We start from the raw sequence: 18,676 nt of genomic DNA, 5'->3' as shown, positions 1-18,676 counted from the left end.
ACATTTAGCTTAACAAAACTACTTTAATGCGATTATTTTCGAACAATTATCTGCAATTATTCGATGATTCTTCAAGTTAACAGTTTTTCTCTGAGATTAATTTGCGCTTTAAAAGGCTTAATATTAAAGCTAAATCAGATCTAAAATAACTTCATGCATTACGGATTAAAATTTAATATTCCCGAGAATTTCAAAGTCGATCACGAATGGATTGACCCGGTGCGTCGAAGCGTTAATCTCGCGTTGAAACTTAGTGACGGGCCGGTCGAGCGATACTGTCGTGACATAATTTTTGCCCTCGCACTCTCACGACCTCCTCATTTGAATGACGCACGCCCTCTACCTCGTTGATCTCCATTAAACTCCTTCACGCGGGAAATTCGGTCGCACAGGTCCTCGTATTACCGTCAATTACCAATTACGCGTCGATAGACGCGAGTAACGTCGTTAAGTGGATTATACTAACTTCTATGACGACAGTTTGTTTAGTAGCGAATAAATATTTCATTTGCATTTAATTATCACATCAGAGAATTTTGCGGAAAATAATTTTTGGGCGTTAAATCTTATAGACACAATTTTTTCAAATAATTCCGGGATTACTTTAGCGAAAATAACACTTAATCGAAGGCGATCTCTTTTATATATTTTCAACATTGCATATCTTGAATTAAGCCTGGGTTTAAAATTCCCTTAGATTAAAATTCGCTCGAATTAAATGCAGAGTTTTATTGGAATTTTTTTTACTCTTGTGAACTATTAATTAATTTGTCCGAAACTAAGCGTAATCTTGCACGGATCAAGCGCGACGGAACGATTATTCCGACGAACATGGCGTCCCAGATATCAGTAATCAGAGGTTAATTGAGTATTGCATTTATCCCTCTCGTATTCCCTCCCATTCTACCTGCAGGTACCGAAGAGCCTGATCCAGGTACATGAGGTCGATCACGCAGCCGCAGCGCGGCGTGATAAATCCGTGGCACGCGGCGCAAACGCACGCATGTATCTCCCCCATGCTGCGTGACCTTATACTCAGTGGCCCATATACGGCACAGATCGCGAAACTAGGTTATAATGCTCTCGTTCTCTTATCTTTTTCCAATAATTTCTCAAAAATCGTTTTTCGGCCCGGCGGCTCCAAATCTCAAAGATATCGCGACTATTTTAATTTTAATTAATTTTAAAAATTATATGTTTTATTTCGTTATATCGTAAGCGAGTATCTTACTTCTGAAATTCTGTAAGCTTTCCCGAATAGAGGAAAAATAAGGGAGTCCTAATCGGGCTCGATCTTAAGTCCGTATCACACTACGCATTGAAGATTGAGATTGCAGATTCAAGATTGAAATTTAACCAATCAGGACAAAAAAAATTTTAGTTTCTTTGGATCTGATTAGTCAAATTCCAATCTTCAATCCTCAATTTTCAATTTTCAATTCGTAGTCTGATATGGGCTTTAGGGACCATCTACTTCTCGCTCATTGTCAGTTTTACACACTTAGGCTACTGAGCCACTATGCCCCCTATTATTTCTCTCTACTCGCTTACATATGAACCTTGGAATATATTCTATGTAAAAGAAAAATCTCACTTTATTTAATTTGTTTATTCAAATATTTGTTTAACAAGCACATATTTTTATTATTATAAAATATAGATATATTTTCATCTCTCTCTCTTTTTCTAATTACGTGAATTCGATTTGATTCCCTATTCGATCATAAATTGAGAAGCGTTCAGTCGAATTTTCTGGAAAGAAGATGTGTATTCACGTAGAAGCAGCCGTGACCCATATTCTCACCCCCAGTCGTCCAACCCCCATAATCGCTGGGCACGAAGGGCGAAGGGAAAGACGGCGGTATGCACCCTGTAAGAGGGTGCGTCGTTACGACGATAGGCAGGCAGGGCGAGGCCGTGTCGGCCGTTAATCGGGATCCTGAAAATGTCAAATGGCTCGAAATAGTCGCGGAATAAAATCGCTGGCGGCCATATTGTTTGTAACGGAATCGGGAGTACAAAGCTTGTCAGAATCATCCATTCTTCCTACGCGTCTTTGAACCTTTAACCCTTCCGAATAGGGACACACATGGATGCCGAATCGCGAAAAGGTCGATGTTTCGTCAGGTGATAGCGGACATTTCGAGCGAGAAAGTTCATACAGACATGAGAAAGTTCGCATAAACTCTGTGATCAATCATATTAGTCTGCCTGATTTGAAAATGGGAATATTTTCCCTCTTTGCGTGTGTGAGAGTATAAATAAATTGTGTTAATTAAAGATTAACTTAAAATTGCTTTAATTTATTATCAATATTTTAATTTGTTACTCGATGTGCTCTATTAATATCTCGAATTAAAATTATTATTTTCTTTTCAATTTTCTAAAAGATAAAAATATTTTGTCATTTTTTTTTCTTTTCTTTTTGATATTTAGTTTTTAATTTTATTGCGACGTAATTATATTAACGTGATTGTTGTTATACGTTAATTTTAATTAAGTTTAGACTGGATTTTCGAGCTTACTATTCATGTGAACTTGATAAAGCATTCGATGTGACTAACGAATTCAATGACTAAGAGGAGATAAGTGAAGTGTCTCTCCACATGAGATCTGTACGTTAATTGGTCGACAGAGTTCCATTCACAGAGAATAAGAGCTCTTTGTGCGTGTTACGCTTCGCCGATAAGTGAATGAATCTTAAATGAGTTAACGGGTAGTTCCCTGTTTCCTGAAGAAAAATGCTCGCATTCTTCATTCGTGTCATATCTTTTAAAATATTCTGTTTCAAACTTTCTTCTTCATAGCTTATATTAAATGTTACATTTTGCTCCATGTGTCACACATATTTTTTATATTTTTTTCTAACGTTTTCTTCTACGTCATTTTTGCATTAATTTATGTATACGGTTTTTATTTGCCTAAAAAATTTTCTATGCGACTAACGCAAAGATTTTGTACGGTTTTGCGAGTTATATAGGTATATATCTATTTTTTATATCCATAAAAAATAACCGATCTTGCCTTTGTTTCGTTCAAATATAGCATAGCTGATCACGATATGCCTTTGTTATAGACTAGTAGGATTCTCGATAAATCCGTGCTTCGCATGTCGCTTCGTCGCGGAATCATTGAAGCCGTACATTGTACGTAAACAGTTCCAAATCGATACCACTCGTGCCCCACTAGGCAACTAGTTGCACAACTAATTGTGAGTCACATATCCTAGAACTCCTTTTTCTTCTTAACTTCTTTTCCTTTATGATGCAAAATCTTAACGGCTGATCGATTATCTTTTCCAATATCATTCGTATTTTAGAAGACCTTTTTCGATATTTTTTAATGCTTTATTCAACATTAAAAATATCGCTATTTAATCCTTCTCTTATGTATGTATGATTAGTCTTGGCATGCAGTCTTTATATCGATACGATAATATTCAAACTCGAACGACCATACACTGTAAAAAGAGTATGTAAAGTTACATAAATAATGAGTGTAACAGTATTAATAATGGAACTATATAAATTCATGTACTTTTCTTTTACAAAAATTAATTTTTTTACTCTTTGTTATATAAATACTTCTTTATATTTGACGAAAAATTATAAGATCAAAAGTATAGTTAATAGATTTTATGTAAATGTACAATTTTTTATTACATTATATAGCATACTATAATATTACACAGCGTATGATAATTTCACACATTATAATTGCATTTTTACTTAAGTATATATTATATAAATAAAAGAAATAATTATAAATTTATAATTATATGTAACTTATTCATTTTATTTACGTAGCAGCATAAATTTTAAATTAAGAACTCTTGGTTAAACAATTCAAACTTTGCGATGAGATATATTTTTATGCACTATTTATTATTACAAGAACAATTCTAGAAATCTGTTTTTAACATTTAATTTTACTTGTGCAAACTGCTTACTTATCAAATAATAATGCTTACTTATAAAATAATAATTTTATTTACGAGATATAAATTTACTGATATATGCAAATATACACTTAATATATGCCCCCAATATTATCTGTTATAATAGTTGTAATTTTACATAAAAATTGTTTACAATGTATTAAATGTATGAGAAAAACGCAAGTAGAATGCGAATCCTCCCCCCTAAGGAGTGGAACGCATTTCTACTTCGAGCGCTGACTCAACGTGTAAATTTCCGAGCTATTTTCGAGCTGCTTCTGCGCGCATCCTCGAAAATACTATCGCGGATGAACGAATCGCCGAGGAATGATTTCTCCTAACGAGCACATACATGTGTGGGAAGCTGATTTAACAAATGGCTTCGCGCGACGGCCATGCCGGTGAGAGAGAAGGAAATGGGTCACGGACTTTCCCGAAATAGGTCGCTCCTCCATACAAATCCGCCGGAGAGCTTTCATGTGACGGAAGCGAATCTCGGCTTGTCCGCGTTACGCGAGCTCGCAAAGCCTGTTCGGTGACATATTATCGAGCTGTTATCATAAAGGAAATATCCCAGAAACATATATCAGGAAATATTGATGTATATAAAAAAATTTAATCTAGTTAAATGTGGTTCATATTTATGAGATCGAAAAGAAGAAACTAATTAAAAAAACGCGATATCCCCTCTTCCTTTAAAATTGTTCGTACTATGATAATTTAAAAGGATAAAGTTCCGAATAGGTGAACCCTCCGATTTTTTTGAAACTACACTATTTTTTGTATTTTTTAACGCTGATTACAAATGTGATAATGAAAATTTGCGACAAGGTCATTTTCAAGGTCAAAACTCAAAAAAACTGAAAAAATATAACTTTTTAGACATTATTTTAATAAATATTGATGTAACAAAAAAATGTTTCAAATAAAGGTTGCAGTTCTTAAAAAAATACATTATTTATGTTCTATAAATTTTTTGCGTGAAACTGAAAGTTTTCGAGAAAATCGATATTAAAGACTAAAAACGGCGGGTGAAGTTCCGAAAAACTAGACAAATAGGTTTGCGTGGAACCTCGCTCTACGTGGAAAGTTGTAAACCCATGTGGAATCGTATATGTACTGCAAAGTACATGCTTAGATGGGAGAACAGATATAAGATTTAGATTCCATCGTTTTTGTTGAAAACTATCGTACGGTAAAAATTAATAGGACATAAAATGTTTTTCTCTGTAAGATCTAAAATTGTTATGGGTTTTTCATGATTTTCACTATGAAAATGAGAGATGCACAAATTTTCATTATGATATTCGTAATCAGTGCATCAAAATACGTAAGAATACTGAGTTTCAAAAAAAATCAGAGGTGAGCACTGTTCGGAACTTCACCCGCCGTTTTTAGTCTTTAACATCGATTTTCTCGAAAACTTTCAGTTTCACGCAAAAAATTTATAGAACATAAATAATGTATTTTTTTAAGAACTGCAACCTTTATTTGAAACATTTTTTTGTTACATCAATATTTATTGAAATAATGTCTAAAAAGTTATATTTTTTCAGTTTTTTTGAGTTTTGACCTTGAAAATGACCTTGTCGCAAATTTTCATTATCACATTTGTAATCAGCGTTAAAAAATACAAAAAATAGTGTAGTTTCAAAAAAATCGGAGGGTTCACCTATTCGGAACTCCACCCATTTAAAATTATTACAAAATATATGATAAAGCGGATGAATTTTTTGGAAAAATAAAATGTATATTTTTTTAAAGCGCCTAGTAAATCATAAAATATAATTGACGTGAAGATAAATTCATCTTAAAAAAAGGGAGAAAAAAAGAAATAAAAAGAAAAAAAGAAAAATTGATTTTTTATTTAAATGAGATTACGTTTTTTTACTTGGCAGCATATGCCGCTGACGAAAACCGATATATTTTGTTGTTTTCACTTAGTCTTCGTGCTAAGTCCAGGAGATATCGTTCACGTTCGCTCATTTCATCAATCTTCTGGTTTCTTACGCCAGAAGAGAGTCGGATAAACACTCGATAGACGATTTTGTATCGGACAAAACACAAAACATACTCGATGGAAGGTTTTCCTTTTGGCAAGCGTGACCAGCCCGAAATAACGCGCGATTCTATTTCTTTCTCTCTCTGTCTTTCTCGTTGAGTTCTAGTGAGAAAGGAAAGGAGCAAATCTTAGAGAGAAAGAGAGAGGGAGGGAGAAGAGATCTCCCGCTATGCGCGAAGGCGCTTAAAAATAAAATCTTACATTGCTCTTCAAGTTCGTTCGCGCGAAATCGGCCAAGTTCCTCTTCGGCGAAGCGAGGACGTTCCGGTCAGTCTTCTGGTTAGTCCGTCGAGTTTTTATAAAAGTGAGGGTACGATGAAGTGTACGAGAGTCGACTTCGCGCTCGGTGGAGCGTGAACAGAGTGAAAGAAGGAGAAAAAAAGACATAGAGAGAGAGAAAGAGAAAGAGAGAAATCTCCCAGAAATTGCCGCTGTCAAATGTTGCTGGGTACAATCAAAAAATGACGACCACCCACGGCGGCCATGTGTACTACGTGATTAAGGTGCCCAAGGAGTCCGATGGCAACGAGAGGTAATCGTACTCGACAGCTCCTTTACATAAGCACCCGACCTCCTTCAGTATCTCTCCCGTTCTATAGATCCTTAGAGCCGTTCACGGTTTCTTCATTGTTAGCATCTCATCATCAGATCGCTGCATATGAAATGTCGCAATCCAAAAGTTCCAGTTTTACAAAAAGTGTAACATAACGTAAACGTCTTTTGATTATTGAGTAGCATGATAATCGAGCGCCATCATTTTTTTCGAACACGTGTCCGATTTCTTGCATGACGTTTGCGATTTTTAAATTATAAAAACATGAGGAGCGAATGAGAAATACCGTACATTTTTTTTTCTTCTCTCGGAAATTATCTGAAAAACGCTGGAACGACATTTCGTGTGTATATACAACGGTACTTTTCATCTCTGATCTTCTCTCGTTCATCGCCTCATCTCCCTCTCTCCTTCCGCATTCCCTTTCATGCTTTCCTCTGCTTCCTTTTCCCGTCTTCTCGTCTTTGCTTCACGTTCCGTTTTCTTTTCATCACGAGAATAGTCAACTAGGTTCGATCGCCGTGCGGTCGTGCTCGAACTATGCGCCGCGTCATTTTCAAAGAGCAAAGAACGACGTCTCTTTCTCGGGGGTCTTCAACCCCTGGCCACCTATATAGATCTAGATGACGGTTATACATTACATCTGGTATCGCGAAAAGTGAACAATTCTCGATTAAAAGTACAAAGCTATTTTTAAAATATGTTATGACAAATTCACGTCATCGTTTTTGGATTAAGAAACAAAATAAATGTTGAAAAGATAAATCTAATCTTTAAGTAATATATATATGCAAAAATTGTGCAATTTGTTTGATTTGTATTAGCTTCAAATTTCCTTTTTGTTAAAATTATAATGATATCGAGAAAAGCGTTATTAAATGGGATATTTTAAATAATTGGACACTAATTGATTTAGCTTATTGTTAGCACAATTTATTAATAGCGTTTAATATATTTTTGATTATTAGCACAAATCAATTAATACTATATAATTTGTAAATATTTTAATGCAAGAAAATAATTGTATATATAACATTTGGTTAGTTTTATCTGTTATATTATTTAGGAAGTTTTTAAATTAAATTGAAAAATTGTCTGTTAAACTGTCTGTTATATATAAGACAGAAAAGGAGATAATAAAAGAAACAAGAGGATAAATGAAACTCAATTGCGTCGTGAATCGTCCTTAGCAAAGTTATATCGACTTGATCGAGGATAATCTTATAAGAATTCGAAGAAAAATGAAACTTGTATCGATTGCGATCCGTCGTCTCGTCGGAAATCTGGATCGGTCCTCATTTCCTACCCTAGAGTAGATGTTATTCCAACACCGGCGATTGCACTGTATAGAATCCCAGTGTAAGAAACATATACATATATTAAATCGATAACAGGAAATAAGTTGTCAAAGATTGAGGAATTCGGCCTAATAATGCAGTTGCGCGAATTCATGCGACGGCAATTAGAAATCAAATTATAATATAGTATATTGGCGAGTTTTAATTTACTAAAACATTACAAGTGCACACTATTTAGCATATTAAGGCAACAAATATAAATATTTTGTGTTATGTTCTTTATTTTTTTTAATAATATACATAAAATTAATATTTTTAATTTTATAATAATAATAATTTAAACAAATATTTTTTTATGGATACATTGAATGAATCTTTTTCTACATTTTTTCTTCAAGTTTTCTTGTTTGAAGTCTGTATTAACAATATATTCGAGATATCAGTAAAATAAATGAGATTAATTTTTTTTAAATAGTGTAGATTTAAAAAAAAAAATTGATATAGGTGAAAATAAAGTACTATTAAATCGTTCTATTTCCGAAAGATCCTAACGACATATCCATAACAAATAGAAGTATATTTATATTAGTATAGTATATTAAAAAATATATACGAATTGTTTGTCATAAAATATTTAAAAAATATAGACTGATATGGCAATGCGATAACTCTTTCAATATGTCGCGTGTGCACCTCGACTTCACGATTGTAATTTAACCGCGAGTGAATCGCGCGGCCCTGAAAACGGCTCAGCGAGAGTTTAATTTCCTCCGGGATCAGGAAGCACCGTGCAAATCGGCCGGAAGTCCACGTAGACACGTAGGTAGAGTGCACATGAACGCACGTGCGCTCTGACAGCCAGCAGGGCGAGAGTATAACAGAGTGCACCAACGGGAACGGCACAATTAAGTGCAGCACACAATGCTGATGCTAATGTCACGGTCGTCAGGGGGCGGGCGCGGCGATCGCACAATTGAGCGTAATTTACTCCGATATGACATTCGTGCCGCGCCTGCAGTTAATTGATATGTTGTTGCTCTAGCTGTATCTAAAATAGAGATGCTTAAATATTTAATAGCATTGATATTCTTTTTTTTGCTTCCTCATAGAGGAAGCTTTGTTTTCGCGACAAAATTTTTTTTCGAATTTTCTATGCCAATGTGTTTAGAATGTTCCAAAACGTCGAAAAATCATATTCCTAAAAAATGTCTGTATGTATATGTGTGTGTGTGTGTGTGTGTATGTAGCAAAAATTGAAAAATCCGCATGCTTAAAGCAGCTTAAGCATTGTAAGATAAAATGATGAGGAAGCAATGTGCAAGTTTTTAATTTGCACAACTCTACTTGTTTTTTCTTTTGCGCAGCATCGTCGACGAACAAGTATCTCGCGGTGATAAATCGGCAATACGAACGATACGATACAAACGATACGGACAAATAAATAGAAATATTTATGATATTATTCTACGATAATCAAGTAATACTGTGACACATGAATATGTATTGATCGTACTCTTTTTTACACGTGATTATTATATAATTTTTTTTTTATATAAGACATCAATTTAACGCATTTGTACCGAATGTCCTAGAATTAGACTGATAAACTTCATAGCGATTTTAAAGGATACCGAAACAAGCCAATTTTGCCAATAAACCCAATGTCCGCAAATGAGCCGTTTTGGCACTAGAGAATCATAGATTCACAAAGGAACCTCGCAAACCCGAAAATTCTGATTTTGATGAAACTTTACACACATGTAGGGGGGGGGGGGGGAGGGTAAATAGTTGAATTTAGAAATTTCCAGTTGCGTCCCAAAAACGATTCTAAAGGATGAAATCACCCCTTATATGTAGAGCAGTTTTTTGCTTTTTTTGATATATTTCGAAAATTATTCGAGATATCAAAAAATGTTTTATACAAAAGTTTCATGTAAAAACACAAATTTAACCGCATTAATAAAATTTTGAAAAAATAATTTTTTTCAAAGATTTTTGCCTTTGTTAATCTTTGATTCTCTAATGCCAAAACAGCACATTTATAGACATTTATTGATAAAATTGACTTGTGTTTTGGTGTCCCTTATAACCATTTGAAGTTTGTCGGTTTAATTCTGGGACATCTTGTATATTTTGTATTAATTGATTGCGTGCTGCGTAAAACTTTTATTTCGGCCTGTTATAACGAGTGTTTTCACATTTTCCAAAGTAATTGTACAATTTTATTCGTCAGGCGTAAAACCGCATTCTCATTTGTTGCGACTTTTCTTATCTATGGCATATCTTGAGAAATGCGAAGAGTGCGTGCGTCCGTGATTAGCACTCTGTGAATTGTAATTTAATTAAAGAGTCGAGGAAACGAGCTACGGAAGGAAGAGTCTTTCTCGGGTTTTTTTTTTTTTTCTTTACGCATTTGTTATACTTTATCTTTGGATAGACAATTATTGATAGCATCAACTGGAATCGAAATATACATGCGATATCTTTGCGTTTGAGAACTAGAAAGATGCAAGTCTGAAAAGTTCACTTTTCAAGAAAAGATTTCGAACATCCAGAATTTTGCGTACTTTCAAGATAAAATGAATAAGTTTGGTAATTAAATTTACTGTTATAAATTATAAGTTAAATTTATATATTGCCGTGCATTAACACGCAATCCGTTTGACGAATTTGATATTTGTTTGAATGATGGCTATCAGTTTCATTCATCGAAGCTGTTCTTTTTCCCAGTGTATTAACGATCTTTATCAGTATTTAAAGTCTTTTCCATACAAAGGGTTTTTTTAATAGAATAAGATCCATTATTAAGATCTCATACAGTTAACACGTGCCATACGTTCATTATATGATATAAAATATTGATGAGAGTCATCTGATATAAAATTTTAACAGCAGATTCCTTATTTAAAGAGGAAGATTCTGATAAAATGATCTTAGTTTCTATGTTTACTTATAAATAAATAAAGATAATCTTTTTGCCGATTACATTTAAAAAGTAGATATAAATAATCACACCTCTTTCTTTATTCAATTTTGAATAAACTAAAGAATTTTAGTTCCAGACTTGGGGGGAAATATCTCAAATATTTAATATATTTAACAGTTAAAAAGTTGCAATAAAAATGATGGATTTATCTCGACAATTTTTCATAAGAGGTTTTATCTTAGATTTCAATAAAAAATAAACACGGATAAAAATATACGCTAAAATTTTATATTCTCTCTTTCTCACGAATTATCCTGTGTATACAAGGTGTTCCAGGATTAGACCGACAAACTTCAGGTGATTATAAAAGACAAAACAAGCTCATTTTGTCGATAAACTCGTGTCCACAAATGAGCCGCTTTGGCACTAGAGAATCAAAGACTAACAAGGGCAAAAATCTGTGAAAAAAATTATTTTTTTAGAAATTTTGTTAACGTGGTTAAATAGAGGTGTTTTTACCATAAAACTTTTGTATAAAATATTTTTTGTTTTGAAATTTTTAAATTTTTTTTTTCCCCCCCCCCCCCCTCCCTACATGTGTGTAAAGTTTCATCAAAATCAAGATTTTCGGGTTTGCGAGATTTTCTTGTTAGTCTTTGATCCTCTCGTGTCAAAACGACTCATTTGTGGACACAGCCTTATTAGCAAAATTGGCTTATTTTGGCTTATTTCTTTTATAACCACCTGAAGTTCGTCGGTCTAATCCTGGGACATCCTGTATAAAAAATTTCCGTATAAAGGAGAAAAGGAAGAATTGAGGGCTGAGAAAATATCTTTTGACTTCAGCACGGACAGTGGCTGGGACAATCCGTTCAGGCCGGATGGCGATCTATCCCGGGAGGCCGATGAGATCGTCGAGCTGATAAAAGGCGGGAAACCGATCACGCCAACCCCGGGTCAAAACGCACCGCCGTTGCCGGGATGCGACGCCACTGGCAAATCGGCCGAACATGACTCATCGAGTACCAGTCCGCTCCTCAAATCCGCGAACTGTCACTCATCACCCAGGCCCGGTCAAGAGAACGGCAGCGCTCACGGTGGCACCCCCGCTAAGGGCGGGAGCAATCAACAACATGTTAATGAAAAGGTGAGGGACAAAAAAATGTATCACTAATCGACAGCTTGTGGACAATCTTTGATTTTACTATTAACTCATTAATTCAATAATTCGAACAATCTGAACAGTCTGAAGATAAAGTTTAACAATCTATCGAATTAAATCTTTAGTATTAAGATTGATGGGGTATGTGACTAAAATGCATAATTTTATAATTTAACAGCCATTTGTTAAGATGGAATATTTCGATACTCCAGGTCGCCGCGTCGTCGAGGACCGCGACCGTGGAGGTCGCAAGGATGACGGCGCAGGGTCCGGGCGACGCGTCACAGGTCGAGCATGTCACCCTGAAGAAGAAGCCTAAGTGCAAGTGCTGCGTGCTGCAGTAATGACCGCGCGACGCAGGCGGCAGAGACGTGCACGCGAGAGACGGACCCTCCTCCACTGTCGGGAGCGTGATCCTAGGAACTCTTCGGCTTCGAGGCTTCCGTAGAAGTCGCGGCTGGACAGCTCGAAGCGTTGAAGAGCGCGAGACGAGAGACGCGCCAAGGAAGCGTCGATGAAGGAACAGCTTGGAGAGAAATGTCTCGAAGGAGATGCCGATGGACGTTCCGACCACGAAGAAAGCGCCAGCACTCTGGACATGCTTGGGACCTGAAGACAGAAGATGACTTCTCGGAAAGGCAAAAGAGAGTTTCGTCTTTAAGATGGTAAAAAAAAAAACGATATTGGAAAAAAGTGGGAAGATATGTTTGAAATGAAAAGAATATGTATGATTGCGGGGGGGGGGGGGATAGATAAGAAAATCACAGGTTGCTGAAAACCTGAAAGTTGAAATGGATGATGAATCGAATGAGATGTCCAAGAAATTTCGCGTTTTCTAATCGCGAAGAAGTTCGATGAAGGGAAACGGGAAGCAATACTTCAAGGGAAACGCGAAAGTTTTAATCAATCAGCATATTAGATTGATCAAAACTTGAAAAACGAAGGCAACAGACAAGTTTGAAGAGGCTGAGAAAATTGAAATTTCTTTTAGGATATCTTGAAAATAACGATAAAAGTTAATTCTTGCGAAGGAAGATTGAACTCTCATTAAATTATCTCCGAGCACGAGAAAGAATTTCATGGTCCACGAGGAGGACTAAACGAGAGGAAAAATAGTGCGCGAACGAACATTGAACCGTTTCTCGAGACAGTGACACGTTTTACGATAGCGCGAAGGACCGAAAAGATAGAAAAGAAACGGAGAGAAAAAAGAAAGAGAAAAAAAGAAATCTATATATATATATATATATATTATACATACAAAACTATATTGTAGATACAGAATGGTAGCTGTATAGCTTATATGCTTTTACTATCGTGGTTAATTATCGTCAGGATTATCGTGATTTCGAGAATGCATCGTGCGCGTAGAACGATAGAGTAAGAGAAAGAAAGAATGCGTGAGAGAAAGCGCGAATGTACGAAGATGACGATGAATGAAATGATTAGAGCGAAGAGGGGAGTGCGCGACAAGGCATGTAAAGTTCCGCATGACGTCATTCGTTCAGTAGATCTCGGTGCGAGACACATCGTCGTATGAGGAAGCTAACTCAGCGGCTTCGATCATTCTTTAATGCACTGTGAAAGGTATTCGATGCATTAAACATCATTGTGTACAGAATATGCCAGATACACCGTAGTCTATTGTGTCTATGAATTCGTTTATCAGTTTAGAGTTAATTTTCATTATTTTATGGATTTTACGATTTTATTTTCTCTCAGTATTTTACATTTATAATTCAAGAACTAGCTTATATTGTCAAGAGAGAATTCGCGATTTTTAACACCTTGTGTAACAGTAAAGCGTTTTATTTTATTAAATTCATCGGAGGATTTCGTAAATAAAATTTTTCTCCTCTCTATATTTCTCATTCTATCGTTTCTTATTGTTTCACGACTTTTGGTTCGAAGAATTATTACTCTTGTCAATTTGCGCTTTTGCTTACTTTTATTGCATTTCTGGAAAATGCGTATTGTAAAATTTTGACATACGATAAAATTATCACATTTGTGAAGGTTGATGCTGATTCCGTAACCACTATGTAATATAAGGCAGCTCGTTGGTAGTATTTCTAATTTTATCTACGAAATCCTAAAGAGAAGGTTATTTTTGCGCGGATACAAATGGCGTTTAACGTTAAATGATATTAAATGGTGTGGTTCTAATAAATTTATTTCTTTAGATCCCTCTCCGCATGTCTCTTTCATAACATATCGTTGAATCAGTTGTTGGTTGCCCTTATATCGATAAGTCAGCCTCAATTTTGTTCGCTAAAATAATCTCGAATTTTTTTACGATTGACGTATGTGAATTTTTTATTATGACAAATTATGCAAATTTTCGATTTTATTGCGCTATTACGTTTTTTAGGGGCAAATTCGAGAAAGAGAGAGAGAGAGAGAGAGAGAGAGTTATTTCTCTTCTCTTACGATCATGATGAACAGAATTGCGCCTTCTTGAACATGCCGAGGGTTCGATCTTGAAACTTCGTTATGTTTGACCGAGTACCCAAGTGCATTTCGTTAATTATCGTCATGGGCGCCGCTTGAATTTTTCATCGGGGCTCGCATATGCAGGATCATTGTTAGGTATCTTCTGAAATATAAAATCTTTTGGTCAGGATTTTTTTATACGTATGTTGAAGTGTGCGTTTTATTAAATTGAAAAGAATTTGCGAAGATTCATCTTTTAGTCTTTTATTTATACTTGAATATTATCAATACAGTATTTTATAATATTAATTAATATGCGTTTGTTCGCCGCTTTCGTCATTTTCGGAAACTCGAATAAGTGCAAATATGTTTTCTTGCACTTTTCTCACGACGCCCATGATTTCTGTGTACCTGCGTTAATGAGTTCCGCGTTCGATCAGGGCGACTCGATTTAAAATTTACAATTTGACGATAGATTGTAATATTATATAATTTAAATTTGCTATTTAAAGATACACAATAGAGAAAAGAATTGACTTCATATTGAGCACAGAATCTGTCATTAAAATCGAGACACTTTAATATCATTCGGCTCACTCTGATCGACGGCGAAGCGGAAGTGCGTGAGGTGCCGGGGAGAGAAACCGAATTGTTTGAACGGTGTCGAAGATACTATTTTCCTAATTAACGAGCCGCTCGAGGGGGAAATCTCGGCGCCTCCCTGCTTCTGCAATGGCGATTTTTAATGGACGAAAACAATTTATTGTGCGAACTAGTCGAAGGTATCGGGGGGTGTTAACTCTTCGTGGCGGCGATGTAAAAAAAAATATCTTTTTATCTTTTATATACAGGGTGTATCCTAAAAAGTGGGAAGTATTGCAATGGGGGATTCACGACAATAATTGTGTCCTGAATCCCCATTGCAATACTTCCCACTTTTTAGGATACACCCTGTATAGTTGTTATAAATCCTAGTTGCGCAACATAATATCAAGAGAAAAAGGATATTACTTCGTTGCATGCGGAGTATGATACTAAGTCTGCTGGAAATTTTAATTTTGAATTGTAAAATATGTGCTTCTTTTTAAAAACTATTGCGATATTAATCATTTATATTAAACGATATTATAAAATAATTCAATTTTAATCTCATAGAGAAAATAGTATGCAACAGTATCTTTACTTTTCCCATTCTTTTATCTGCTTCTTTCTTACAATGTGCTTTCTCACAGCTTGTGTTAATTCTCGAAAGGATTCTCCGGACGTTTTGTAGGATCCGGAAATATTCGATATTTCGCGTGCCGCGAAGAGCCGATCGAGCGCAGTTTGCGCAGCGCAGTGCAAACGAGAGAGATCTGTAACGCGCATACCTACACACGAGAACCTCTTAACGTCTGTTCCCACGCAAAATGTTGACTCTGCTGAGCTTACAGATATTAAACGAATATTAAATGTCTTGTTAAAAAAAAAAAAAAAAATGGCATGAAGTATGTATTGCGACTATTGACATGAGGCCTACAAAGATAGATCCGAAATAATACAAATTTAAAATACAACAGTTGCCGAAATTATTGTCATAATTATAATTTGTTGCATAATATGTAAAAATTCACGAGTTTGTGATTCTTCGGATCTCTTCTTGTAGGCCGACGACTTCCAATAAATCACCGCCCATCCTCTCGGCATCCAAGAATTTTCTTCCCAAAAAATGCGAAATAATAAATTACGATGAGAAATTCGGAAAGAGAGAAACGAGCTGTAAAAATTATAATACTATTATACTGCTGTTCATTAGTGACTCACATGACGCCGCTTAAAGTGTCTAAATTACGAAAGATGTATTATTTATTGAGCATGCGAAACAGCTGATTAATTCGAAATACCTCTCTACACCATCCATCACACAAAGTTGCAACGACATACATTAATACATTACGACGACTCGTTTGTAAATATTACGCGTTGTTGACTCGCTTTTTACGAGAAAAGGAATCCACTTAATATTTCAAGAAATTCCATATCTGAAAATATTAGAAAAAAGAAATTGCAACTCTTAAATCTTTGCATATAAAAGTTTTACATTGAAAATTTGAGTTCAATAGAACAGTTGGAAAAAAATACGACATCTTTCGATTATTGATAATTATGCGATGCTAAAATGATATAATTATTAAAATTATATTGTTTTGTTTAACTACACAACATGTTTTATCATCTATACGTAATTATAATCAAGAGTTAAATTAATAGATGGTATGATTTAGAATTAGACCGCGGCGCAAGAAATTAAACTACAAAATGTATCGCAGGTTTTATAATTTTCCGCTGTTTTTCCTACGTCGACATCTACGTCTCTACGCATTCATTATAAACGCGTACGCGGATTCACAATCTGCGATCCTTTCGCCGACGAACGCCAAGTGACGAAATCCTGAAGACAGCCGATGGATTATGTTAATCGATACTGCAAACACGGTATATATATGGTGATGTGCACACATCTTTACGAGATCCAGGTTTGTCTCAGATTTACTATGAAATGTTTTTATCTACGGACATTAACCGGCCTTTTTTGGCGTCTCGCCAATGATTGATTTGTCCGTGCGACGACCTCTTTTATGTTTCTTATTACTAGTCTTTTTTCGTGATACAAGTTCATTTAGGAAAAATGATAGCTATTCGATATTCTTCTCATTATTTATGTTATGTAAAATATCGACTTTTTAATTATTATTATCGGACAATTTTTAATCAATTTTTATCACATTTAGATGACTGTTGTATTATTAATTTTTTTTTTTTTAGTTATCTTTTTGTAAAGTAATAATAACTATGCTCTCTTGCGTATTAATTATCGTTTAACAAACGCGCAGTTTATCTTGCCATTATTGGTTTGCAGGGAGTTGGCTACCTATTTAGGATCGATACACGAAAGTATGTCAGCTATAATCACAGTCTCGCGGTAACTCATGTCGTACGCGTGCTCCAGTACGCGCCATTGCTCGTTTCATTCACGATCCCCTCGACCATCCTCGTGATACTCTTGATCGTTGTAGTGATAGTTAAAAATAAACGACGAGTGAACGCGACAATTATCAGGCCGTACGAGAGGCTTGCAGCCAGAGTAGTCTGACCCACAATCTCTAATAAGCCTATTTTATTTGAATTATTGTTGAAAAATTATCCAAATTTTTTGTTAGACAGATTGAATAATAGAAATTTTTAACTGCTGTCGTTTTTATAAAATCACTTACACGACGAAATACTGCCTTTTTGGGAAAGAAGAAACTTTGTAACGAGATGTCCCTTTTAAATACAGATTAAAAGGGTAGTAAAAAACAGAAACTTTGGGTTAAAAACTCGGTAAAAAAATTGTTTTTTATTCTCCAAAAAGTGAGTTTTTTAGCTCATTAATTACTCAGAATATCTATTTTTAAAAATTTATAGCAAAAATCTAATTTGGATGCTTATTTATTAACTTTTGATGCACAGCTTTGAAAAATGAACATCAAATTTACTAAAATTAGGTATCAGATTCCATGTCCTGTGTTATTTTCACTTCTGGTTTACAAAATAATATAAATAACTGCAGTTTAACTATGCTTGAGAGAGTCTTCTTCTAACTTTTATGAAAAATGAAGAACATCAAAAAATACTATTGAATTATAAAAATCAAAATTAACCTGTTTTAAAATATTTGAACTCAACTGATTAAACAAATGCGAAGTAGTAATCAGCTCTGCCACATCCATTGAAATTGATTACTGACCCAGTATATAAAATTAATTTAATTCCCATACCATCTTTTATTCGAAGAAAACTGGCACTGTCTTTCAAAATTATAAAAAACAGTTTTTTACCCCAAAATACCGGTTTTTTTACTTAGTTTCTTATCCCATTTTCAAAAAACCCGGTTTTTTAAATCTCTACGCTTAAATGAAGCCAGTCTTAATTGAAGCCAGAGTAGTCTGACCCACAATCTCTAATAATGTTATTTTATTTAAATTATTGTTGATAAATTATCCAAATTTTTTGTTAGACAGATTGAATAACAGAAATTTATATACACTGCTGATATTTTTATCAAATCACTTACACGACGAAATTTTGCTTTTTGAGGAAAGAAAAAACTTTGTAACGAGATATAGTCCCTCTTCAATGGGTATTGATTAATTCGATTAATATGTATTATATAAGAGAATAGAAACCTACCGTCTCGACTTTCACCATATAAGATATCTGATAAGGACGACGCGATAAGATCTTAATCCCCTATTGTTACAAATTAAACTTTATCCAAAGTCG

General features: G+C 34.8%; 1 protein-coding gene across 2 annotated transcripts in view; it reads left to right on the top strand.

Moving 5' to 3' along the window:
- Positions 1 to 15,849, top strand: part of LOC115238565 — a 101,149-nt gene extending 85,300 nt beyond the window's left edge. Inside the window, exons 6-7 of one of the 2 annotated variants that reach the window (XM_029812518.1) lie at positions 11,623 to 11,923; positions 12,117 to 15,849. In XM_029812518.1, coding sequence (XP_029668378.1) covers positions 11,623 to 11,923; positions 12,117 to 12,257 — 442 coding nt within the window. In that variant the 3' untranslated portion in view covers positions 12,258 to 15,849. The remainder of the gene's footprint in view (positions 1 to 11,622; positions 11,924 to 12,116) is intronic. The other variant, XM_029812519.1, reaches the window with a different exon arrangement.
- Positions 15,850 to 18,676: the final 2,827 nt, after the last annotated feature.

The sequence above is a fragment of the Formica exsecta genome, unplaced genomic scaffold, assembly GCF_003651465.1.
Source record: "Formica exsecta isolate Colony F162 unplaced genomic scaffold, ASM365146v1 scaffold35, whole genome shotgun sequence".
Lineage (NCBI taxonomy): Eukaryota > Metazoa > Arthropoda > Insecta > Hymenoptera > Formicidae > Formica > Formica exsecta.
Note: the sequence above shows the minus strand (reverse complement) of the source record. Positions and strands in the feature narration are given on the sequence as shown.